The sequence below is a fragment of the Rana temporaria genome, chromosome 2 (assembly GCF_905171775.1).
Source record: "Rana temporaria chromosome 2, aRanTem1.1, whole genome shotgun sequence".
NCBI lineage: Eukaryota > Metazoa > Chordata > Amphibia > Anura > Ranidae > Rana > Rana temporaria.
Genome location: NC_053490.1, coordinates 348,218,813 through 348,245,596, shown reverse-complemented (window position 1 = coordinate 348,245,596; position 26,784 = coordinate 348,218,813). Strand labels below are relative to the sequence as shown.

The 26,784-nt window shown below is 47.4% G+C and overlaps 1 protein-coding gene across 1 annotated transcript in view; it reads right to left on the bottom strand.

Moving 5' to 3' along the window:
• The window catches only part of PIK3C2B (phosphatidylinositol-4-phosphate 3-kinase catalytic subunit type 2 beta), a 1,746,470-nt gene that overhangs the window by 162,266 nt on the left and 1,557,420 nt on the right, over positions 1-26,784 (bottom strand). The window contains 1 exon segment of the mRNA XM_040339537.1: positions 26,481-26,598. Within this exon segment, the coding sequence (XP_040195471.1) occupies positions 26,481-26,598 (118 nt within the window).

Genomic DNA, 26,784 nt, shown 5'->3' with positions numbered 1-26,784 from the left:
CCGGTAGATAGCTTAGCCCAGCCACAAAGGACCTAGAGCCTAGCTTCACAATGTGATCAACACCTAGACACTGGCGAAAAAACGGAGGTACTCCCCATAGGGGAGGGGGTAATATAGGGAGGGACTTCCTGTCTGAAGAGTGCCAGTGTCCATCACCGGAATGTAGGCTCTATAACCACATAGTAATTACTATGCCGCTCTGTGTCCCGTGATGTATGATAAATAAACTGTTCCATAGACTCCTCTTTGGTGCTCGTAGGCTCATAGCAAGGAGGTGGCTATATACTGGAGAAGCTGATGTTGGGCATGTGGATAAAATTAATCAATGCTGACATACCACATTACATATGAGGCATGTGGTTCCCCGAAGAAGTTTAGGAAGGTGTGGTTTCGCTGGGTGGGCGCTAATGATACCCCAGAGGGAGAGGTAGATAAGTGAACTACATTCATAGGGGTGGGACCTATTAATATTAACCAGTTCCTGCCCAGCATACTGTAAAATGACGCCTGCGGGAACCACTCATCCCTCCGGGCGGGGCTTCATATGACGTCAACCAGTTCTTGCCACTAGTGCGCACAGTGATCAGGGATGAGGTGTGTCACTCAGACACAGTCCATCACTGTTCAGGGTTAAAAAAAACAATGAAAATGTCTCTTTACCACGTGAACGGCTGTGTCCAATCACGGTCGGTCACATGCGAGGCATTTGCCAGGTCTCTGTGCATGACATTCGTGCGCGCAGCATGGCGATCAGGGATGTCCCTTGGACAAAGCCCATCCCCTTACAGGGTAAAGAGCTAATGAAATTGGCTTGTTACTATGTGACCAGCTGTGTCCAGTCACAGCTGGTCCTAGATGTAAACAAACCACGATATTTGTCTGTTACTGGGTTCCCCTCCTCACACACCGATCCAGTGTGGAGGAGGATTTAAATGTGAACATTTATTGTGTATGTTTTCTTGGAAATGTAATGTAAAGTATATTTGTATTTCTTAAAAAATTTGGAATAATAACAAATGAAAACAGTGTGGAGGAGGAGATTGCGGGAACAGTGACTTTACAGTTATATTGTGCATTACTGTGCCCTGATTGCCCCATAATAAAGAGAACCTGTCTGTGTGCTCATCAGACCTGTCACCAGCCCATTTGAGTACTCAAGTACCTGTCACCAGCTTAACAGAGTACCCGAGTACTTTTCACCAGCTCATCAGAGTACCCGAGTATCTATCATCATCCTAAGAAAAGTGATTGTCACCGGCGCAAAAATAAGTTCTAAATAATACTATATTGACCTGCTGCAGTGCTGTATAAACCTTCTATGAGGTTTAGGTGAAAAAATTAAAAAGGTGTTGGTACTGCGCTGATATAATAATGTGATATCAAAAAAAAAAAATTTTTTTTTTTTTTTATTATTTTTTAGAAAAAAAATTTTTTTTAGTTTACCTATATTTGACCCCTATAGTTATTATTTTTTAGAAAAAAATTTTTTTTTAGTTTACCTATATTTGACCCCTATAGTGATATAGTGCTAGATCCAGTACAGTGATGTACGTGATGGGTCACTATAGAAACAGCTCTTGTGAACATATGTACTAGCGTGATGCTATGTGCATATGCTGTGCCATCAAAAATAAATAAATAAATAAATAAATATGGCTACCCCAAATGATGTGCTTGTGAAACAATATTCCAAAGTGCTATAAGTGAGTCTATAAACTATTATGAATATACATGCACAAGTGTGCGAACATATAAATAATGAATAATATTATTAATATATAATAATAAGGTGCGTTGGTGCCAAAAATTAGTTTTTCACAATTCATGTGCATTCATGCTGCAACACGTCCCCAATTATGGGTGAGCGCCAGTTCACAAATTCCAGTCCAAACAGAAAGTGTTGCTGAGTTTAAATCCTGGTGCTATATTTCATGCATACAGGGTGCTGTCACTTCTTCCACCCGACAAAGATAAGTGCTACCACCACCAACTGCTGAAATGCAAACTCACCAGACCCCAGCTGGTAATGTGCCTCAAAAACGTATTCCGTTAAAGTTGGCGAGTCCTCTCAGGATGTTCCTCAATGCCTCAAAGAAACCAAGGGGCTCATCATGGTGAAATACGTTTAAAAATATATTTATTTAAAATTCATAATAAAAAACTACTCACAAGAGAGGTGCTTTAAAACCAGCACCTGGTGTCTTTGGCAGTGTCAGTCTTTTAGACAGCCGCTGACCAGCTTATCGTACGGGTGCGTTCCTGGCTCCTGCTGTACCTGTGGTCTCACTGGTTAAAATTACACTCCCCCTTGCGCTGTCCACATAGCTTCATACGCGTTTCGCAGTTTTGCGTCTTCATCATCCTAAGCCTGGTGGATGAGAGCAGCAGGGAGCTCTCAGCATCTGATTCCATTTCTGATTCTGTCTCAGAATTTGAGCCTGTCAAAAGCAGTACATCAGAGGAGGAAGCAGACCAGGCAGCCACCAGCAGCGCCATACACCCCAATCGGCAAACACCAATGGTGCTAGACACCAGGAGGAAAGGCCCAGTACAAACACTGAAATTTCACACCGGACCCAAAGAATTAGGGCCCAACCCCATCTTTCAGATGCCTTGGCAAACCCATTGTGGCTGCCTTCTAGCTCAGGGTCAGCTACAATCCCCCCTTTTACAGCACAGCCAGATGTGCAGGCAACATCAAAAAAAATTCTGAGATACATTTATTAAAATATATTTTTCCCCTGACAAGTCACTTCAATGCATCATGGACCAAACATGGTTGCATACAAATCTTTTTGCTCGACAATACATAGATATCAAACCCCAATTTATGCTATGCCCGTCCTTTTTAATGGAGACACTCAACAGTGGAGGAGTTTAGATTGTTTTTGGGCCTTACGATCAACATGGGGCTTACATACAAAAAAATGAATTGCATGCTGTGACAGAACCCACTGTCACTGTGTGTTTTGGAAGTGACTGTGGGCGGGCCTGTTACCCACAGATTATGGGCCAGGAGATACTGGAGACCCGGGACAAGCTGGTATTGAGATAATGTAATGTAATGCTACATGCTTTCTCCCCCCCACACACCCCTGTTGCTGTGTCTAATTGTCTTGGTTCATTACACATAGACAATGGTCTGGATTGGAGACGTCTCTCCGCAGGGGATGTGTATTGAGAGGCCTGTTTCAATGTAAAAATGTTCAGTTCCCATTGGTTGTTCCTTGTCCCCCTCCCCTCTTTGACAAGGCTAAGGGGAGTGTCCCTAACTGTGTGTAAAACTGTATGTCTTTGATTTAATAAACAGTTTGTGCTCTGCATGTTTAACACTCAACACCTGTGTGGATTGTCTCGTGATTGAGGGGTTAAGGGCTGGTTATGGCGAATCTGCAGGCTGCGGGTGTGTTTGGAGGACAGGAGACACAGGTCTGGTGGATGTGCCCACCTGGGGTATCTGAGATCTGTCACAGTGGTGGCAGCAGTGGGATGTCTCCAGCAGTTCAGGACATCCAAACCACCACCAGGATTCAAGATCTGGGCAGCTGCCGAGGAGCGATACAGGGACCAGCCAGCATGAGAGCAGAGTTCGGGAGGAGGCCGCAAGGCATGCGGAAGAAACATCAGGGACCAGCGATGGAGCGCACCATGCTCAGCTGGGAGGATGTGATCCGCCGGCAACTCTGGCATGAGGCGCTAAGCCACGAGCGGCACCATCAGGGGAAGATCCTTCCCTCCTCCACAGAGATGTACTGGACGCAGTACCGTGCGCGAGAGGTGTTCCTGAGGGAACGACCGCGAGATGAATGGAAGACGGAGCTCGGAAGATTGGTCCAGGAGAAAATGAGGCTGGACGCCAGCTACAGAGCCCTCCGGTGGTTCACGGCTCAACTGTGGCCAAGTAGATGGCAGCACAACAGAAGGCGTTGGCTACGGCGGCGTGGGGCTGCTCCATCAAAAAATGTACGGAGACCCAGACTTTGGGAATGATGAGGAGTGGCGGCTGGAAAACATCCTGGGCTTCCGAGATGAGGTGCTGGACCTCCCCGAAGAGGCGTGTGACCTGGAGGAATTGGAGTTCCTGGTTGAGCAGGAATGGGAGCTCGAGATTGCATACAAGCGGCTGTTTGATGGTGATCAGCAGCCTGGCATGGCTCCCGTTGCCTGGGACTGTCCGGGAGAAATAGCAGACAGTCACAAAGATGAGAAGCAAATGGGGCCAGGGGTGCCCCTACGTTTTCCCGTCCTAACTACAATGGAAGAAGCGGCAATGAAACAGAGGGCACTGCGAGTGCTAGAATGCCGGAACGCACTGGAGGTCCCCCAGGCAGCGAGACAAGCTAATAGCATGAAGGTCTCAGAAAGGGGAGTTGACAGGCATTGGAAGGCTGGGAAATGGTGATCAGCAACAAGTCCAGAGTATCACATCCGATGCCCCAGCAGAAGCGCTGGCTACAGGGCAGAGTGCCACTGGCATCTGCCCAGCATCAGAAAAAGAGTTGGATCCGGAGAGTCTGAGAGATGATCTGCGTGAGCTGTTTCCCCAACAGCAGATATCCCCACCGGGAGTAGAGGAAGCAATTCTCCCTCCCCAGCAATTGGACACTACCCCAATGTTCATCCCCCCAGCAGAAGCGCTGGCTACGGGGCAGAGTGCCGCTGGCCTCTGCCCACCCTCAGAGTTAGATCCAGGGAGTCCGAGGGATGACCTCAGTGAGCTGTTTCCCCAGCACTTGGGCACTACCCCAGTGTTTATCCCCCGGCAGAAGCATCGGAAAAAGAGATGGAGAATCCAGAAATTAGTCCCTGCAAGATACCTTCTCAGCGGCTGGTAACTACACCAGGAGAAAATCAAGTACCTTTTCCTCCCCAAATGCATAGCCCTACCAGCCTACGTTCCCTACTAGCTGAAGTGCTGGCATCGGGGCAGAGGATTATTCAGCTCCCCCCAATATCTGCAACCCAGCCCCGGATCAGAGGAGTGCGGACAGCTGTTCACACTCTGCAGCGGCTGTTTTTATTCCCGGGAGAACGTATGTGCGGTTTTGCTCCCTAGCGCCAGAGTCATACTTCTACTTTTCCTGTTTTCCTGGGGTGAAAGTTTGTGACTAACACAGGTCCAGACCAGTTGAGGGTCAGGAACCTGGTTTGTCTGTTTTTAAATGGGGTGAAATGTGACAGAACCCACTGTCACTGTGTGTTTTGGAAGGGACTGTGGGCGGGCCTGTTATCCACAGATTATGGGCCAGGAGATACTGGAGACCCGGGACAAGCTGGCATTGAGATAATGTAATGTAATGCTACATGCCTTCTCCCCCACACCCCCCCTCTTGTTGCTGTGTCTAATTGTCTTGGTTCATTGCACATAGACAATGGTCTGGACTGGAGACGTCTCTCTGCAGGGGATGTGTATTGAGAGGCTGCCTGCTTACAATAATCTCATTATGTTTATCTGTAGCCTGTTTCAATGTACAAATGTTCAGTTCCCAATGGTTGTTCCTTGTCCCCCTCCCCTCTTTGACAAGGCTAAGGGGAGTGTCCCTAACTATGTGTAAAACTGTATGTCTTTGATTTAATAAACAGTTTGTGCTCTGCATGTTTAACCCTCAACACCTGTGTGGATTGTCTCGTGATTGAGGGGTTAAGGGCTGGTTATGACGAATCTGCAGGCTGCGAGTGCATTTGGAGGACAGGAGACACAGGTCTGGCGGATGTTCCCACCTAGGGTATCTGAGATCCGTCACACATGCGTATTGGTCAACCAACCCCATCCATCACATGTACATTTTTTCAGCTGTCATGTCCAGGTCCTGCTATGAAATGATCATGCAATTCCTGCTTTCAGTGATAACTCACAGTGCCCTCCCCGAGATGATCCCAACTTTAATAAACTATATAAAATTTGCCCCTTAATTGATTTTTTTCCTAAGAGGTTTGCCAAACTTTATGTTCCTGACCAGAACATCTCTATGGATAAATCCCTGGTCCATTTCACAGGCCGGTTGGGATTTAAGCCGTACATTCCCAGTACGAGGACCAGGTATGGATCGATGCTCAAAAAGCTCTATGAAATCATCACTGGATATATGCATGCCTTCCGCGTGTATGAAGGCAGAGGACTCCCAGCTCCAGTCCCCTGAGTGCTCAAAGTACATGAGAATAAGTGGAAAAATGATCTGGGACCTAGCATTCCCACCAAAAGGGGATCACATTTACCCCCTTGCCCCCTTTCTGCCACGTGTACCATGAGAAAACTTTGGCCTGCGGTACAGCAAGTAAAAAACAGGAAGGGCTTCCCACAGTGTCACCACAAGGCTACACAGGGGGGAATCAGCAAACCTGAGGAACAAGGAAGTTGGCCCTGAAGTGGAGGGATAGGTGTATGCCATGTCCACCATCCTCAATGACACCTCTGTGGAACTTCAAGGAGGATGTGGTCCTGTTCAAAAGCCTGGATGTATCCATGGTTAGAAAAAGTTAATGGAGTGGGGGGGTGGATTTAAATGATAGAATGCTGCAGCCTTATCAACACAAAAGTCCCTCTTCTGGTATAAAAAAGTTGAAATTTTTCCTTTCCATTTGGCCATTTTTAATGCGTACGTCACCTATTAATAATTAATGGAAAGACCCAACACATTCCTCAAATTTATCAAAGATATTGTCACTGCCCAGATTTACCAGAAAGGATCCCTGCCAGAAAGCATTTGCTCCGATTGTGTCAACAGACTGCATGAGCGCCATTTCCCTGAGAATATTCCACCATCAGAAACCGTAAAAAGCCCCAAAAACAATGTCGGGTGTGCAGCAAAAGAGGCGTTAGGAAAGACACCAATTTTTATTGTCCCCAATGTCCCTCTCAACCTGGCCTATGCATTGGAGAATGCTTCAGACGTGAGCACACTTCCCTAAACTATTAGCTTATATTTCTAACTGCCATTTCTCCATTTTCAATTTCTGTGCCGATTATTTCCCCGATGCCTCACCAACCATATCATTGCCTTCCATGTGAACTGACCCTGGCATGTTTATCGACTATGCCTCTGCCTGCCGTCTGCATTGTTTATCTGTCACGTTTCTGCCTTTCACGTGAGCTGACCCTGGACTACCAAGTTTCTGCCTTCCACCTGCACTGACCTCTGCCTGTTATTCTACCATGTTTTTGACTGCCACTTGGACTGATCTTTCACCCCACTACTGTAGTAGTTGGATTCAAGTTAACACAGGAGTCTCACATGTGAGGTGCTTCAGTATAGTGTTGCGATTTGAGAAAGACCGTTTTTGGTATTCCCAGAACAGGGTCTGGAGTCTTCAAAGTGATTTGGGTGGGAAAAGCCTCTGCCCCTCTAAAAGCCTTTACCCCGGGGCGTGGCTTAGCTGGGGATGTAGACGGTCGCACGTCCTGTGAGCTCCGCCGATCATCCGCTCGATTATCCTGCTGACAAGCCGCTCGTGGCTTTACTTTGGTCCCGCTACATACCTGGACTCCCCTGGCTGCTACAGCGACCCTCGACGGTACCGGATCGGGCATAGATAGGATGTCTCGGCGCAATACACAAGGCCGCACAGCTCCGGACCACGTGATCCAAGATGGCGGCGCCGCGCAGTCGGCGAAAGAGAAATATAAGGCCGCTGCTCAGAAGCTGTTCTCCCCGATCAGCACCCGCAAGCTCCTGGAGGTCCCTGGGGATGGCGGAGATAACCGGAGCGGGTCCCAATCCGACGCTGACGACACTGTGCCCCTGGAGGACCCATCCGCGCCAGTGCTGCCGTGGAACGCAGTGAGTACATTACCAGGGTCCCATGTGCTGGATGCGGTGGAGGCCTCAGGCCCGGACGGGCCTGAACCCACACTAAGGGACATCTTTGCAGCAATCACAGCCTGCAATGCCTCAGTGACACACCTGGCATCAGAACTTAAGGGGGTAAAGGCAGAAATGTCATACATGCGCCAGGACATGCAGAAGCTGCGGGATCGCACTACTGATGTTGAGGGCCGTGTTAGTGTATTGGAGGATGACTTAGCCCCTATGCAGAGGGAGGCACATGCCCAGCAACTGATGGTCGCTAAACATGCGGCAAAAATTGAAAATAGAATGCACTGCAATAATGTTAGAGCCATTGGAATACCGGAAAGAATGGAGGGAAAGAATCCGGTGGCATTCATAGAGCAATGGCTGACAGAGAAATTCGGAAAAGACTCTTTTTCACAAATGTTTGCGGTGGAACACGCACACCGTGTCCCTCTGAGGCCTTTACCCCCTGGGAACCCGCCCAGGGCCTTTCTATTTAAACTACTACACTACAGGGACAGGGATGTCATCCTGTCTAAGGCACGCACCCTGGGGGATGCTCTAGTTATAGACAACTCCAAGATATCCTTGTTTCCTGACTTTTCAGCGGAGGTGCAAAAGCAGCGCGCTCAATTTAATGATGTCAAGAAGCGGTTGCGCTTCCTGGAATTACAGTATGCCATGCTTTATCCTGCTAAGCTCCGTGTGGTAGCTAGAAATGAAGTGCACTTCAATTAAGAGACCTGCCCAAGCCATGCAATGGATGGACAGAGAGGAGCGCTCTCTGCGTGAAGATTTGGGGAGAAGACGCAGAAATGAGTGACCGCCACATGCCTTACTTACAAGCACCAGCACCATTGTCTAACAGCGGGACAGGAATGATGTCCTATTTCAACCTCCTTCCAAGGCGGAGAACTGTTTCCACAGGAGGTGTTCGTTCTGTTTGAACATGTTTTGTTCTACACTGAAAAAAGATCCGCTGGAGGCGGATGCCCTTGAGCTGGCTAGTGAACTTTGCCCACTAGAACTGAGTCCCTCGTGGACGAGAAGTCTCATTGACTGTTTATTATTTTTTGTTCCTTTGCTAAATTTTTTGAGCTTGATAATGGTCCTTTTGGATGATATGTCTACAGTCTGCTTGACCTTTGTTTCCACAGGTTGTGCCCAATGCGCCTGGACTGAGTCATTAGGGAGACTTCCTCCCGTGTTTAATGCTCCCCATAAGATTAGAAATGTGATTTTCTCCGCTCTACCTGGTTACTCTTGCTATTATTTTTTTGTGTTCTGTCCCGACCGGGATGGAATGGTTTTTATTTTATTTTCTGTAAGACGGTCCTGGTCTATTGACTTGAAGTGCATTTATGTGGTGTTCGCTGCAGATGATTTTACACCTAAGACATGGCAGTACAGATTGTGTTAACTAGCTGGAATGTAAGGGGGCTGGGTGACAAGGTGAAACGCCTGGCAGTAGGTCATGTGCTTAAACGTCTGGGCTCCTCAGTGGTTTGCCTGCAGGAGACGCATATGCTACCAGGTCAGGAATCTCCGTTTTCCTCTAGGCTGTATAGCAACCAGTACCACTCTGCTTTTTCATCGTATGCCAGGGGGGTCAGTACACTTATTGGCATAAATGTACCGTTTGCTTTTACCTCCTCTCTAATAGACCCTGGAGGTCGTTTTGTTTTTTTGCACTGTTCCCTAAATGGCATACCATGTATTATAGCCAACATATACATACCGCCACCTTTTTCGGCGGAGGTCCTTAAGACCCTGGCCACCTTCTTGTCACGTCACCCGGGTGTCCCCGCTCTCGTAGTGGGGGACTTCAACAATTTTTTGTGTGCTGACCTTGATAAGTTTTCTCCTGGGGCGCGGGCGGCCACACCAAGAAGGAGCCAGACGCCTTTTGCTCGGCTTCTGCAGGAGCTGGGGTTAAGAGATGTCTGGAGGCTCGCTCACCCACAGGAGAGATGTTACTCATGCCACTCCGCCTCGCATAGGGGCCTTTCTAGAATTGATCTGGGCCTGGGTAACAGTGAGATGCTTCCCCTGGTTTCGTCCGTAAAGTATGAGGCCAGGACTGTCTCTGACCACTCGCCTCTATGTATTGAGATACTGGCGTCTGGAATCTCTAAGCACACTTGCTGGAGGCTTAATCCCTTCTGGATGTCGCTGTTCCCAACCCCTGATCCTTTTCATACTGAACTAGTGAATTTTGTTAGGGTTAACAGGAATTCCACGGGCCTGGGTGTCCTCTGGGATGCTCTTAAGGCCTTTCTGAGGGGCCAGTTTATTAGATCTATTAACTCCATTAAAACGGGGACGAAGTCTTGGGAACAATTCGTGCTTCGGGAGGCTGAGAGGGCTGAGTCGGCTTATGTGGACTCCCCCTCTGAGCATACCGAAAGGGCATGGAATGAGGCTCAGAATATGGTTAAGCATGTGACTATGACCAGGGCGGAGAATAAAAGATTTTTCCTTCAACAGAAGTACTTTGAGGACGGGGAGGGCACGGGTCATATGCTGGCTATGATGGTGAGAACACAAAGGGGCTCGCCACACATAGAGTCAATAACTAATGTCTCGGGGTCACTGGTTTCATCCCATGCGGATGTTCTGTCCACATTTAAAGATTTCTATGCTGATGTGTATTCCTCTAAAGTCTCACCTACTACTGAGGAGATTACCTCCTTTTTGGATCAGTGTCTCCTCCCGCGTTTGTCGGCCGCAGACGTGGCGCAATTGAGTGCGCCGCTCACGACTGATGAAATACTGGAGGCATTGGCGCTTTCCGCTCCTGGGAAGTCTCCGGGCTCGGATGGCTTGCCGGCGGAGGTATATGGGTGCTACTCTGAAGGCCTGATACCTCTTTTGAAAGAAGTGTTTGTAGATGCGTTTGATCGGGGATCCCTGCCCCACTCCATGAATGAGGCCATAATAGTTCTCCTATTGAAGCCTGGTAAGGATGCCCAAAGTGCTGACTCCTATAGACCTATATCACTACTGACAACAGACGTTAAACTACTGGCTAGGGTACTGGCCACCAGGCTAGCTAAAGTAATAACTAAACTAATCCATACAGACCAATCAGGTTTCATTCCTTCTCGGTCAACTGCCCTCAACATTAGGCGCCTTTTCCTTAATTTACAGATACCTGCTGATAATGAGAACCAGAGGGCGATCCTGTCATTAGACGCTGCCAAAGCCTTTGACAGCGTCGAATGGCCCTATTTATGGGAGGTCCTGGGACGCTTTGGACTGGGTGACAGTTTAATTAGATGGGTTCGGCTGCTTTATGCTGCCCCCACGGCCAGGCTTCGAGTGAATGGGGACCTTACGGACCCCTTTCCTCTCTACAGAGGCACAAGGCAGGGGTGTCCTTTATCGCCCCTGCTTTTTGCACTAGCCCTCGAGCCATTGGCAGCGCAGATACGGTCCTTCCCCGCGATAAGTGGTTTTGAGAGAGGTGAACAGATAGAGAAGATTTCTCTTTACGCAGATGATACTTTGTTGTATCTGGGAGATGTGGATACATCTCTTACGGCAGCTATGGAATTGATCCAGCGGTTTGGCTCCTTGTCGGGGTTCTCGATAAATTGGGGAAAATCCGTCATTTTACCTGTGGATGGTCCGGTTGCCTCTCTACCGGAGGCGGCGGGGTCATTGAAGGTGGTGGAATCTTTTAAGTACTTGGGGGTTCAGGTGTCAGCTAACCCACAGAAATATTTGGAGGAGAATTTGTTGCCCCTTTTCCAACGCTTACAAATGACCTGTAATACCTGGTGTAAACTCCCGCTATCAGTAATAGGTAGAATAAATTTAATAAAAATGGTGTGGGGCCCCCAACTTCTATATATTATGCATAATTCCCCTCAGTGGATACCTTGTCGTTGGTTCACCCGGATAGATTCCTTGTTTAGATCACTGATTTGGAAAAAAAAAGTGGCCCGTATTAGATTGTCCACGTTACAATATGATAAAGATCAGGGAGGAGCGGCTGTCCCTAATCCTAAGTTCTACTTTTTAGCCTCTCAATTGCAGCATCTGTGTGGCATGGGGCGGGCCAATGATAATGACTCAATTGATACTCTATTGCGAACGGGTTCAGGGAGTGCATCGGTCTTGGCAAATTTGGAGGCGGGTTTTCCGCATCTGCCTCAGGCGGCACCCACCGTGGTCCTCCTTAGGAAGCTGTGGTCTATGGTTAGATCCACCTTGGGTGTCTCGGGATTTCTTGCAGACACTCCTTTGTGGGACAACCTAAACTTGATGGAGGTCTTCAGGCTTGAAGGTTTTCAGGTTTGGAAACTAGCAGGAATTAAGAACATTGCCCAGATATATAGTAACAATGTGCTTAAATCATTTCAGGATTTACAAAATGAATTTGGTCTACCTAGACAACAATTCTATAGGTATCTACAACTCAGGCACGCCCTTCGGACCCAGGGGCGGGTGTCAGTTCTCCAATTATCTAGTCACAGGCTATTAACTGAGGTATTCTCTGGCACGGAAAGAAAGGGTATGATATCCCATGTATACTCCTCCCTATTGTCGTCTGTGCAAAACTCAGCAACTCTGCCATGCAGAAGAGGGTGGACAGAAGATCTGGGGGACATTGATGGCGAGACCTGGGAAACTTGTTTACAGGCTGGCCCTCTCACCTCTGTCTCGCAGTCACACAGGTTGTCTCACCTGTTCCTGCTACACAGGGTTTACCGTACGCCTATTCAACTGTTTCGATGGGGAAGAAGGGACTCTTCCTTGTGTCCCAAGCTATGCGAGGGGGAGGGGTCGCTTATTCACCTGATGTGGCGATGTCCCAAGCTACATCGGTTCTGGAGGAGTGTCACAGAGATTATCTCCTCGGTGTTCCAAGTTAGGGTCCCACTGGACCCCATAGTATGCATACTAGGTGCCGTGGACGAAGAGGTATACCCTCCACCTATTAATATAGCAGTGATCAGGCTCTTATACCTAGCAAGGAAACACATAGCTAGATTCTGGCTGTCCCCGCATGTCCCGACTAAGAAACAATGGATTGATCAGGTAAACCTTATTATTGTGAGAGAACATTATACATATCAGCATAGAAATGCCCCCAATAAATTTAACTCCATCTGGCAGCCCTGGCTGGAAACACCTGGACTAGCACCTCCGAGATTGGTTATGACCCGGCTGTTGCAGATGTAGTCGATACTGTCTTCCTGACGAACAAAACATAAAATGATAAACTATGTCTGACTAAGTCAAAGAATGTATAAAACCTAGACCATGATTGAGGCACGCGCCTGTGGGGATTACATAATGTGGTCAGGAGAATCTACTTAAGGTTGGGCAAGGACTCTGAATGCTTAAGCAGACTGTGGAATGCAGACTTTCAGTTTTGGCCCGTTGGCCGAGTGTGTGTTAGTGTTGGGGGGAGAGGCGGTTTCTCACCTGCCCGGCATGGTTCAAACTCCTTTAATGGCGGAATCTGGTTTAGGTAACCTCCTGGTGCCTCTGTTCTGGCATGCGTACAGTATAAGTCTTTTTGTAATAATTCTATTTTGTAACGTTTTTTGTATGCTGACATATATTTCTGTACCGTACTTATATTTTTGGCACAATAAACCATTTTACTGATTTAAAAAAAAAAAAGCCTTTACCCCTGTGCCCATACTTTTCAGACCGAGGCCCTAAGCTTGATGGTCCTGCCTGCTGCCTGGACCAATGCTTTGGCTGTGCTGACAATATCTCTGCCTGCTACCTGGACCAATGCTTTGGCTGTGCTACAATTCTCTGCATGTAGTGACTATGGACAGTATTCTTGCCTGCTGCCTAGACCGATGTTCTCCTCTTTGGACCACTGCACTACTAAAACCACAGGTAATCTTTTGTTTACCCTTTTCTCAGCAGAATGTATATTGGGGTGTAATTAGTATGTACATGCTATAGGTTGTCAGAAATGTATGTGTTTAATGTATGTCCCTATGTCATGGTCTTACCTCTTTGCAGGCTTCTCATCACTGACCTGTGCTAGCAGCCATCTTGCTTCATGGGGTTCTTGTAACCTGTCACACCCTGCGGCTCCTCCTTCCCACTGGGAGGAGCTGGCTGCTCAGCATATATATATATATGACGGCAGCTGCAGCATTTCCTCGCTTGGGCCTTTTGTCTGACACCCCTTCTGTGATCGTGCTGCCTGCTCCTGGTCACCGACCCGGCTACGGACGTTCCTTCTGGTTCCTGATCCCCGGCTTCGTTTCACCCCGTCTCTGGCTACAGACTCCGGCTTGTCTGACTCTCATCCCTGGCTATCGACCCTGGCACTGTTGGACGACTCTTCTGGCTGTTCCGACCGTCAGTGTGGACTTTGACCTTGCTGTTTGGTTTCCAATAAAATCTTCTTATTCGTTTATCTGTTTTGTACGTCTGATTCATGCTTCCTTGACATTAGGCCCAAGCCATGAATCCTGATGGTACAGGGCTATCCTCACTACCCATGCTGGTTGCCAGACTTGATCAGCAGGATCACCTGCTGGGTCAGTTTGCTCAGGCGTTGCAAACCCTGCTTGCACGCACTGCTCATCTCGCTCCTGCTGCTGCTAGGCCGGTTGTCGCTCCTGTTACCGCTTCCACTGCCGCTCCGGTTGTTGCGCCAGAGTCTACCCCGGCATCCGTTGTTGCGCCTGCGGTGTCTCGGGGTATGACCGGTTCTGCCCCCCTCCCACAGCGCTTTGGGGGTGAGCCAACTCAGTGCCGAGGCTTCCTTAACCAAGTGGGAATTTATTTCGAGTTGCTGCCACATGCTTTTCCCACTGAGAGATCGAAGGTGGGCTTCCTGATCTCGCTGCACTCGGACAAGGCCTTGGCCTGGGCAAGTCCTCTATGGGAGAACAACAATCTGGTGGTTGCCGAGTTTTCCGGTTTTGTTGCTTCTCTTCGGAGGGCTTTCGATGTACTGGTTCGATCTGCCTCTGCTGCAAAGCTCCTTATGTCCATTGGACAGGGTTCACGATCGGTAGCCAAATACGCCATTGAGTTTCGTACCCTGGCAGCAGAGGTGGGCTGGAATAATGAGGGCTTGGTGGCTGCCTTCTCCCATGGTCTCTCTGAAACCTTGAAAGATGAGATTGCGGCTAAAGACCTACCCGTGGAGCTCGAGGCTCTCATTTCTTTCCTGATATTGATTGACACCAGACTCAGGGAGAGACCTTCCTTTAAGGAGAAAAACAAGAAGAGGGGCGCCTCTGAGTATGTATCGTAAGAATAATTTAATAAACAACAATATCCACTCACATGGAGAACAGGTAAGTTGCATTCAAATCCGGTTGCTGGGCTGAAGAGATGAAAGTGGGACTGCAAGTCACAGCAAATCCTGTAAAGCTGGCACCACATCAGATCCGTGCAGGATGGAGTGGGATGGCTGAGCACAGCGTGGTTTTCTTCAGTGATCCAGACTTGGGCATATCCTAGTCTATCAGGAAAAATCCATCTGATAAGAATATGGGTTCCAGATAAAAAGTGTAGTGGAGAGTGACAAGAGTCAGTGGTTATGGCAAGCCGCACTGTGGCTTTGGTGTGCACTCTGTCTCTGTAGATTGAAAAGTAAACACGGCCGTGTATTCAAAGTGAGACTAGAGGAGCATCACAGCACGGCGCCCGGCAATGACATCACACACATGCAACATGTTTCGAAGCTAGCAAGCCATTGATGGAAAAAAGGCCGCACCTCTTTTTCAAGCATAGAGTGTGTGAGAGCTGGGTGGGATATTTATAGGCTGACAGGGGGCGTGGCCATTATGGAGATTTGAAGAAAAAAAAAAAGGGGGTCAGCAAAGCTAGGGAAAAAAAAGGAACATTAAGCAGACACAATGCAAGTGGAATGAATATAACATAGAATGAAAAATAATGTATAAAAATTCAGGGGGAAGTTAACATTTAGAAGACACAATGCAAATGAAGCAAATAAATATGATAAAAAATGCTGGGTAAAAGGGTTCATCTAAAATTTAAGTTGTATAAAGGAAAATAAATGCAGGGAAACTAGATGGTGGGAAAATGATAAAAAATACAATATATTATGAAGGATAGTGATACGATATAAATCAGTATCATTGTGAGGTAGGTTATTAATGATGATAATGCATCTCAGGTAAACCAATGACATATTAAATCCATTAATTAATTAATTAGTTAATCAACTAGATTAATACTATGTAGGTGAGCTATAAATTAGGAGCAATATTTATGGACATAGGGTGAAAAAAAACAAAAACGCAGGGATAAAAATATAGAAGAAAAAAAAAAGGAGAGGGTGGGGAGGGGGGGCGGAAGGGCTGGGCATAAGATCATACTACCTCTAAGGTTACCATATACTCCATTATAAAAAAACAAGAGATAAAAAATATATATATATATATATATATATATATATACACATATATATATATATATATATATATATATATATATACACATATATATATGTAGACATGCAGTAAAAAAATGACAAAAATTTATAAATAAGTGAATCGATAGATAAAACAGTAATACCATATAAAATCCAATTATGAGTAGTAATGACTAGTTCATAATGCTATAATACAGTCACTATTAGATAGACTAGGATATGCCCAAGTCTGGATCACTGAAGAAAACCATGCTGTGCTCAGCCATCCCACTCCATCCTGCACAGATCTGATGTGGTGCCAGCTTTACAGGATTTGCTGTGACTTGCAGTCCCACTTTCATCTCTTCAGCCCAGCAACCGGATTTGAATGCAACTTACCTGTTCTCCATGTGAGTGGATATTGTTGTTTATTAAATTATTCTTACGATACATACTCAGAGGCGCCCCTCTTCTTGTTTTTTTCCTAGTATACCAGAACCCGCTTTTGGTTTTCTTGGTGGCTGCCCTGACTGATACCCTGCCATATAGTTCTATGTGTGCATATATATGTGTATATACACACCTTCTTACCTTTGCCCTTGGACTATTGGGTACCACTACTTGAGGTACCTGTGTTTTGCGCCTTTTTTACTTGTTTAGTGTTTTATGTTCAGAAGCTTGAAGTGCTGCATACACAGACTCCTTCTTACCTTGTCCACAAAAAACTTTCCAGAACTGTGTTTTTTTTTTTTTTTTTTTCTGCAATTGGTTCCTTGCTGTTTTTAATTTTAGTTTCAATACTTTTTATCTACTGCCTGGTGGCCTAAACAAAGGGATAGAAATAGTGACTGTATTATAGCATTATGAACTAGTCATTACTACTCATAATTGGATTTTATATGGTATTACTGTTTCATCTATCGATTCTCTTATTTATACATTTTTGTAATTTTTTTACTGCATGTCTACATATATATATGTGTATATATATATATATATATATATATATATATATATATATATATATATTGTGACGGAATTAGAATGATATCCCCGTCAAACATTCCCTTCTTCCATAAAGAACATCACCCAATATTCCACGAGGAGGAACATTCCTGGAATCGCCCCAATAAGCCACACATGAGTCAGCGCTTACTGCTGGAACAAGACACTTTAATGGCAGCTTGCTGCTGGTATATATGCAGTTTAATCTTTTGTTTACCCTTTGCTCAGCAGAATGTATATTGGGGTGTAATTAGTATGTACATGCTATAGGTTGTCAGAAATGTATGTGTTTAATGTATGTCCCTATGTCATGGTCTTACCTCTTTGCAGGCTTCTCATCACTGACCTGTGCTAGCAGCCATCTTGCTTCATGGGGTTCTTGTAACCTGTCACACCCTGCGGCTCCTCCTTCCCACTGGGAGGAGCTGGCTGCTCAGCATATATATATATATATATGACGGCAGCTGCAGCATTTCCTCGCTTGGGCCTTTTGTCTGACACCCCTTCTGTGATCGTGCTGCCTGCTCCTGGTCACCGACCCGGCTACGGACGTTCCTTCTGGTTCCTGATCCCCGGCTTCGTTTCACCCCGTCTCTGGCTACAGACTCCGGCTTGTCTGACTCTCATCCCTGGCTATCGACCCTGGCACTGTTGGACGACTCTTCTGGCTGTTCCGACCGTCAGTGTGGACTTTGACCTTGCTGTTTGGTTTCCAATAAAATCTTCTTATTCGTTTATCTGTTTTGTACGTCTGATTCATGCTTCCTTGACATTAGGCCCAAGCCATGAATCCTGATGGTACAGGGCTATCCTCACTACCCATGCTGGTTGCCAGACTTGATCAGCAGGATCACCTGCTGGGTCAGTTTGCTCAGGCGTTGCAAACCCTGCTTGCACGCACTGCTCATCTCGCTCCTGCTGCTGCTAGGCCGGTTGTCGCTCCTGTTACCGCTTCCACTGCCGCTCCGGTTGTTGCGCCAGAGTCTACCCCGGCATCCGTTGTTGCGCCTGCGGTGTCTCGGGGTATGACCGGTTCTGCCCCCCTCCCACAGCGCTTTGGGGGTGAGCCAACTCAGTGCCGAGGCTTCCTTAACCAAGTGGGAATTTATTTCGAGTTGCTGCCACATGCTTTTCCCACTGAGAGATCGAAGGTGGGCTTCCTGATCTCGCTGCACTCGGACAAGGCCTTGGCCTGGGCAAGTCCTCTATGGGAGAACAACAATCTGGTGGTGCCGAGTTTTCCGGTTTTGTTGCTTCTCTTCGGAGGGCTTTCGATGTGCCGGTTCGATCTGCCTCTGCTGCGAAGCTCCTTATGTCCATTGGACAGGGTTCACGATCGGTAGCCAAATACGCCATTGAGTTTCGTACCCTGGCAGCAGAGGTGGGCTGGAATAATGAGGGCTTGGTGGCTGCCTTCTTCCATGGTCTCTCTGAAACCTTGAAAGATGAGATTGCGGCTAAAGACCTACCCGTGGAGCTCGAGGCTCTCATTTCTTTCCTGATATTGATTGACACCAGACTCAGGGAGAGACCTTCCTTTAAGGAGAAAAACAAGAAGAGGGGCGCCTCTGAGTATGTATCGTAAGAATAATTTAATAAACAACAATATCCACTCACATGGAGAACAGGTAAGTTGCATTCAAATCTGGTTGCTGGGCTGAAGAGATGAAAGTGGGACTGCAAGTCACAGCAAATCCTGTAAAGCTGGCACCACATCAGATCCGTGCAGGATGGAGTGGGATGGCTGAGCACAGCGTGGTTTTCTTCAGTGATCCAGACTTGGGCATATCCTAGTCTATCAGGAAAAATCCATCTGATAAGAATATGGGTTCCAGATAAAAAGTGTAGTGGAGAGTGACAAGAGTCAGTGGTTATGGCAAGCCGCACTGTGGCTTTGGTGTGCACTCTGTCTCTGTAGATTGAAAAGTAAACACGGCCGTGTATTCAAAGTGAGACTAGAGGAGCATCACAGCACGGCAATGACATCACACACATGCAACATGTTTCGAAGCTAGCAAGCCATTGATGGAAAAAAGGCCGCACCTCTTTTTCAAGCATAGAGTGTGTGAGAGCTGGGTGGGACATTTATAGGCTGACAGGGGGCGTGGCCATTATGGAGATTTGGAGAAAAAAAAAAGGGGTCAGCAAAGCTAGGGAAAAAAAAGGAACATTAAGCAGACACAATGCAAGTGGAATGAATATAACATAGAATGAAAAATAATGTATAAAAATTCAGGGGGAAGTTAACATTTAGAAGACACAATGCAAATGAAGCAAATAAATATGATATTTATGGTTATTAATGATGATAATGCATCTCAGGTAAACCAATGACATATTAAATCCATTAATTAATTAATTAGTTAATCAACTAGATAAATACTATGTAGGTGAGCTATAAATTAGGAGCAATATTTATGGACATGGGGTGAAAAAAAAAAAAAAAAAAAACCGCAGGGATAAAAATAGAGAAAAAACGCACGGACAAAAATAGAGAAGAAAAAAAAAAAAGGAGAAGGGGGGGCAGAAGGGCTGGGCATAAGATCATACTACCTCTAAGGTTACCATATACTCCATTATAAAAAAAACAAGAGATAAAATATATATATATAGAAAAAACATTCGGGTTCGGTAGGAGGATGTTGCAATGGATTGCAAGTAACTACACACACCCAGCAGCCCAGATTAGAGTAAATGGAATACTCTCACCCCCTTTTAAACTTTCTAATGGGACAAGGCAGGGATGCCCGCTGTCACCGCTTTTGTTTGCTCTAACTGTGGAACCCCTGCTGAGTAGGATACGGCTGAATCCCGGTGTTAAGGGGGTGGTTCTGGGAGGGGCAGAATATAAAATATCGGCTTATGCAGATGACATGATGTTTAGTTTGACCAGCCCGATGGAATCCCTTCCTAATTTGATACAAGAATTAATGGCGTATGGAGAACTGTCAAATTTTAAGATTAACTATGACAAATCGGAGGCGATGGGAGTGGCGATACCGGGAAGAGAACTGAGGATACTGAAATCCAGGTTTGGATTTAGATGGTCAGATACCTCTCTTACGTATCTGGGCACCTCTATCCCATCGGATTTAACACAAGTTTTTCAACTTAATTTTTTACCCCTATTATCTAAAACACGGGTCCTCCTGGACGGATGGCAGAAGGGGTTCCATTCGTGGTTTGGGAGATCCAGCATCATCAAAATGAGTATACTACCTAAATTTCTGTACCTCTTCCAGACCCTACCGATCGCAATACCGAAATTCTTTTTTAGACAAGTACAATCTCTTATCAATAGGTTCATTTGGGCAAACAAACGTCCAAGAATCAAGGCTAGTATAATATCTCTGGCCAAGCGGGACGGAGGAATGTCAGCCCCAGACATCTACAGATATTACCAAGCGGCGTTATTGTGTCTACTGATTGACTGGAGCAGACACTCCGAAGAAAAGTTGTGGATAGGACTAGAACAAGATCAATGCGGTAGTATGCTGCAGCGGGCGGCATGGTGCTATCGGGGGCTCCCAACAAATGTTAAGAAACATCCGTTGATAGGCCCCACACTTATGGTTGCACACAAGTTATTTGTTAGGGGTATACTGTCAACAGAGGACTCACCGCTCTTTCCAATCTTGGGAAACCCGCAGTTTAAAATAGAATGGACGAAAGGACCATTTAGTAAACTAGTAGAACAGGGGCGGTTCCAGGCATCGCATTTCCTGAAGGAGGGAGTCTGGATAACTAGGCAAGAGATGGCAAGGGGTGAGTCGCCCTATCAACTGGATATCCGGCTTTTGGTTTTCTTGGTGGCTGCCCTGACTGATACCCTGCCATATAGTTTTATGTGTGCATATATATGTGTATATACACACCTTCTTACCTTTGCCCTTGGACTATTGGGTACCACTACTCGAGGTACCTGTGTTTTGCGCCTTTTTTACTTGTTTAGTCATTCCTTTAAGGAGAGCCTGCGGAGGCCTTCCAACACATTGGCGCCTACGTTTGCTGTCCCACCTGTGCCTCCCTCTCCTCCCACGCCTCCTGGGGTTGACGTGCCTGGGGGTGAACCCATGCAGCTGGGGTTTGCTCGCCTGTCTGAGGGGGAGAGGGCTCTTCGGAGACATGAGGGTCGTTGCATGTACTGCGGCCTCAGTGGGCATTTTCGGTTGTCATGTCCGAACCGTCCGGGAAACGCTTGCACCTGAGATCCTGTCAGGGACAGATCTTGGGTGGAGTTTCATCGTCCTCGGTTTCCCGTGCTTATAAGCCACTGCTCACCGTTGTCCTCTCCTGGGCCGGGGGCTCGGTGACGGCCCAGGCGTTGGTGGATTCTGGTGCTGGTGGTCTTTTCATCGACAGTAGATTTTCTGCCGCAAACTCCATTCCTCTACAGGCTCGAGTTTCTCCGCTGGTTCTTGAGGCGATTGACGGCAGACCCCTTCAGCCGCCGCAGGTGACTCATGAGACCATTCCAGTTGAGATAGCCATTGGGGCCGTTCACAGGGAGTCGGTCTGTCTTCAGGTCATTTCGTCTCCTCACTACTCGGTGGTCTTGGGGTACCCCTGGCTCCAGAGGCATAATCCGACTTTCGATTGGAGATCGGCTGACATCCTCTCGTGGTCTCCACAGTGTTAGGCTAGTTGCATCCATGGCCCATCAAGGTGTTGTGTGCCTCCTCAGACTCCGTGTTGCCCTCTGAATACAGGGAGTATCTGGATGTTTTCGATAAGGTGCGCGCTGTTGCCCTGCCTCCGCACCGCCCATACGATTGTGCCATAGATTTACAACCTGGTGCCATTCCTCCTCGTGGCAGGGTATATCCACTGTCGGTTGCTGAGAATGAATCCATGGAGGAGTACGTGAGGGAGGCGCTTTCACGGGGGCACATTCGCAAATCCTCTTCCTCAGCGGGGGCTGGATTTTTCTTTGTAAAGAAGAAGGGCGGAGAATTGAGGCCTTGCATCGCGATTAAGAATGCATACCCGATTCCGTTGATTTCCGAGTTGTTCGACCGTCTCAAGGGGGCAACGGTCTTTACCAAACTCGACCTGAGGGCTGCGTATAACCTTGAAAGGATCAGGGAGGGTGATGAGTGGATGACCGCGTTCAACACCAGGACCCGTCATTACGAATCCCTGGTTATGCCCTTTGGGTTGTGCAATGCGCCCGCAGTCTTTCAGGAGTTTATCAATGATGTTTTTCGTGACCTGTTGCAGCAGTGTGTAGTGGTCTACTTGGACGATATCTTGGTATATTCTGAATCCATGGAGGTCCACATTCTGGACGTCAAGCGAGTGTTGCAACGGTTACGAGAGAACAAGCTTTTCTGTAAGCTTGAGAAATGCAAATTTCACCGATCCCAGGTAACCTTCTTAGGTTACATCATTTCCGTGGAGGGGTTTTCCATGGACCCTGAGAAGGTTTCGGCAGTCCTACAGTGGCCACAGCCCACTGGTCTTCGTTCCCTGCAGCGCTATTTGGGCTTCGCCAATTATTATCGGAAGTTCATCAGGGACTTCTCCATGCTGGCCAAGCCTCTCACGGAACTGACCAGGAAGGGCAGTAATTCCCATGATTGGCCGGCCGAGGCCATCCTGGCTTTTGAGGCTCTAAAATCAGCCTTTGCTTCAGCTCCAATACTGTCTCATACCAATCCTGGGTTGCCCTTCGTCCTTGAGGTGGATGCGTCTGAGATGGGAGTAGGCGCCCTTCTGTCTCAGCGTCGGACACCAGAGGGACCTCTGCTTCCCTGTGGGTTCTACTCCAGGAAACTGTCTCCCGCGGAATGCAACTACCAGATTGGTGACAGAGAGCTGTTAGCTATCGTGCAGGCTCTCAAAGAATGGAGGCACTTGCTCGAGGGTTCTGTGGTTCCGGTTCTCATCCTGATGGACCACAAGAATCTGACGTACCTTTCGGAGGCCAAGAGATTGACACCCCGTCAGGCTAGATGGGCTCTGTTCCTGTCGCGCTTTAATTACGTGGTCTCCTACTTACCCGGTTCCAGGAACGTCAGGGCGCATGCCTTATCACGTCAATACTCCGAGCTGTCCAAAGAGGATTCGATACCGACTTTGGTCATACCTCCAAATCAGATCCTGGCCGCCATCCGCACTAGCTTGACCTCTCCCCTTGGAGAGCAGACTCTGGCGGCTCAATCTGGTGCTCCCTCTGGGAGACCCAATGGTAGGTGCTTTGTGCCTGAGGAGTTGGGCACCCGGCTGTTGCGAACCTACCATAACTCCAAGACAGCGGGTCATCCTGGAAAGAATCAGCTGTCCTGGGCTGTCTCACGCTTGTTCTGGTGGCCTTCTCTACGGTCCGACATTGCCGCATATGTAGCGGCATGCTCTGTTTGTGCCCAGAATAAATCCCCTCGGCATCTTCCGTTGGGACTTCTACAACCCATTACCAATGGGGAGCGCCCATGGTCACACCTGGGGATGGACTTCATTGTGGACCTTCCTGTGTGCTGAGGCCATACGGTCATTCTCATGATTGTGGATCGGTTCTCCAAAATGTGCCACTGTGTTCCATTCAAGAAGGTACCCACTGCACAGGAGTTGGCCATGGTTTTCGCCAGGGAGGTCTTTCGGTTGCACGGTTTGCCTAAAGAGATAGTTTCAGATCGAGGGAGTCAGTTTGTGTCCAGGTTCTGGCGTGCTTTTCGACTCTCCTTCTCTTCGGCTTACCACCCTCAGTCCAATGGGGCCGCAGAGCGATCCAATCAAGCCCTGGAGCAATTTCTTCGTTGCCATGTCTCCGATCATCAGGACAATTGGGTTGACCTTCTGCCATGGGCTGAGTTTGCCAGGAACACGGCGGTTAACTCTTCCTCTAGGATGTCTCCCTTCATGGCCAATTATGGGTTCCAACCTGCGGTATTACCGGAGTCATTCTCTCCCCAAGATGTTCCGGCTGTGGAGAACCACCTTTCTGCCCTACGTGCTTCATGGGTACAGATCCAGAGGTCCCTCAGGGTCTCTGCGCAGCGCCAGAAGCTCCAGGCTGATCGCAGACGGTTGCCTGCTCCTTCCTACCAGGTCGGAGATCGTGTATGGTTGTCCACTCGCAATCTCAACCTCCGAGTGCCCACTCCTAAGCTGGCTCCTCGCTTTGTTGGTCCCTTCCGTGTGCTCCGCAGGGTGAACCCAGTTGCCTATGCTCTCGCGCTTCCACCTGGTATGTGGGTTTCCAATGTGTTTCACGTTTCCCTGTTGAAACCACTAATATGCAATCGTTTCACCTCCTCGGTTCCTCGGCCTCGTCCTGTCCAGGTGGGCGATCATGAAGAATACGAGGTGAGCGATATCCTGGACTCACGCTTGGTCCGTGGCCGGTTGCAGTTCTTGGTCCACTGGCATGGGTAAGGTCCAGAGGAGCGTTCCTGGGTTCCTTCCGCAGATGTCCATGCTCCTGTCCTCCTCCGAGCCTTCCACGTGCCCTTTGCCCAGAAGCCGTATTTTGCGCCGCGGAGGAGGGGCCCTTGAGGGGGTGGTACTGTCATGGTCTTACCTCTTTGAAGGCTTCTCATCACTGACCGGTGCTAGCAGCCATCTTGCTTCATGGGGTTCTTGTAACCTGTCACACCCTGCGGCTCCTCCTTCCCACTGGGAGGAGCTGGCTGCTCAGCATATATATATATGACGGCAGCTGCAGCATTTCCTCGCTTGGGCCTTTTGTCTGACTCCCCTTCTGTGATCGTGCTGCCTGCTCCTGGTCACCGGGCCGGCTACGGACGTTCCTTCTGGTTCCTGATCCCCGGCTTCGTTTCACCCCATCTCTGGCTACAGACTCCGGCTTGGCTGACTCTCATCCCTGGCTATCGACCCTGGCACTGTTGGACGACTCTTCTGGCTTTTCCGACCGTCAGTGTGGACTTTGACCTTGCTGTTTGGTTTCCAATAAAATCTTCTTATTCATTTATCTGTTTTGTACGTCTGATTCATGCTTCCTTGACACCCTAGAACATCTCCTTGGATATTTGGCTTCTCTATGTGGCTAGGCTGGGAAAAAGTCTCACACATGTGGTATCGCCATACTCAGGAGGAGTAGCAGAATGTACTTTGAGGTCTTATTTTGCTATGTACATGCTATGTGTTAGAAATACACTGAGTGATAAGGTGTCTAATCTGTTTTCTATGGAGACATACATGTAAAGCTTAATATCTGTATAGACAATATTGGCCTTAGTGCCAGCATTTTGTATATCCACTGTTGATGTGTCTTATGTGAACTGCTTTTGACACTGTTTGTAATTCTTTTTGTCCGATAATAATATCAATTAAAAAAAAGGCCTGCAAGAGGGCCATCAAAGAGGACTGAGCATTGTTTAAATACGACGACGCATCATCAGCCTACACTGACAACTTGTCCTCTAGTGAACCTACCCGCAGGTCATAAATATTCAGGTTGTTGTGAATAAGTGTTGCCACGGGTTCCATAGCCAAAGCAAAGAGACCCGAAGGGAGGGCTTCATAGAGCCCTGTCTCCTGCCTCTATGAAAGATAAGGGAATTGAAAGTATATTATTGGCAAACACTTTAGCTGTGAAAGCTGTGCATAGGAGCCATATCCATGTTATAAATATAGGCCCCAAGTCAAATTTAGTTAAAGTTTCTCAGAGTTATGGCCACTCCACCAAATTAAACGCTTTCTTAGCGTCTAAAAAAAGCAATACCCTAGTACCAATAAAATCATGCTGAATAAGCGACGGAGGTTGATGGGAGTGCCTTTACCCAGGATAAACCCTGAATGCTCTTTGTGGACCAGATCAATAAAAACAGAAATAACTCTCCCAGCCAAGACCTTTGCCAAGATTTTTGCATCCACGTTCAGGAGGGAAATTAATCAGGAGGAGTTGCACTTATCGGGATCTTTCCCAGGTTTGGGTATTGCCACAATGACAGCTTCCATCATGGAATGGGGGGAGGGCCTTGATTTTGAAGGCATGCGACAATGTCTTATGTAAACAGAGAACAAGAATATCAGCATAATGTTTTTAATATTCAGCTGGGAGCCCATCAGTTCCAGGAGTTTTACCTGACTGAAGTAAACCACAGTGTGGAGCAATTCATCTGGGGTGATATCAGCTTCCAGATTAGTGTATTGGGTTAGCTATAAGAGTGGGCAATGTGACGTTAGAGAGGTCTAAAATTAATTTGGCATGTATCAGAACAGACCATGACATGCACTCACACAGTATATGCTGTGTTTTTTTTTTTACTAGTAAACAACTCACTTAAATATTAAAATATTAAAATATTAAACTCAATAATGTGGCATGCAAATATCAAGCCATTTCTCCTCACCTCAGCTACCTGAGCAGCAGCATGGATCAAATGCCAGACATATCCATTTAGCTCTTCCTTCCGACGCTCAGCTGCTGCCTCTCCTCGGGAACGACCAATCACAAAGCGGCTTGGGAAGCTGAAAGAGGAATAAGTCACTCGTAGAACATTTTCATAAAAATCCTTTATATGTAATGTGTAACTGGCAAAAGTGTGCCTGTTTAGAACAGGCAAGGTTAGGGATAACAGAAGTAATGTTGAGTGTAAAGATTATCACAGTACACAGCATGTGCCAGGATAGAAGCGTTATACGACATGATGGCAG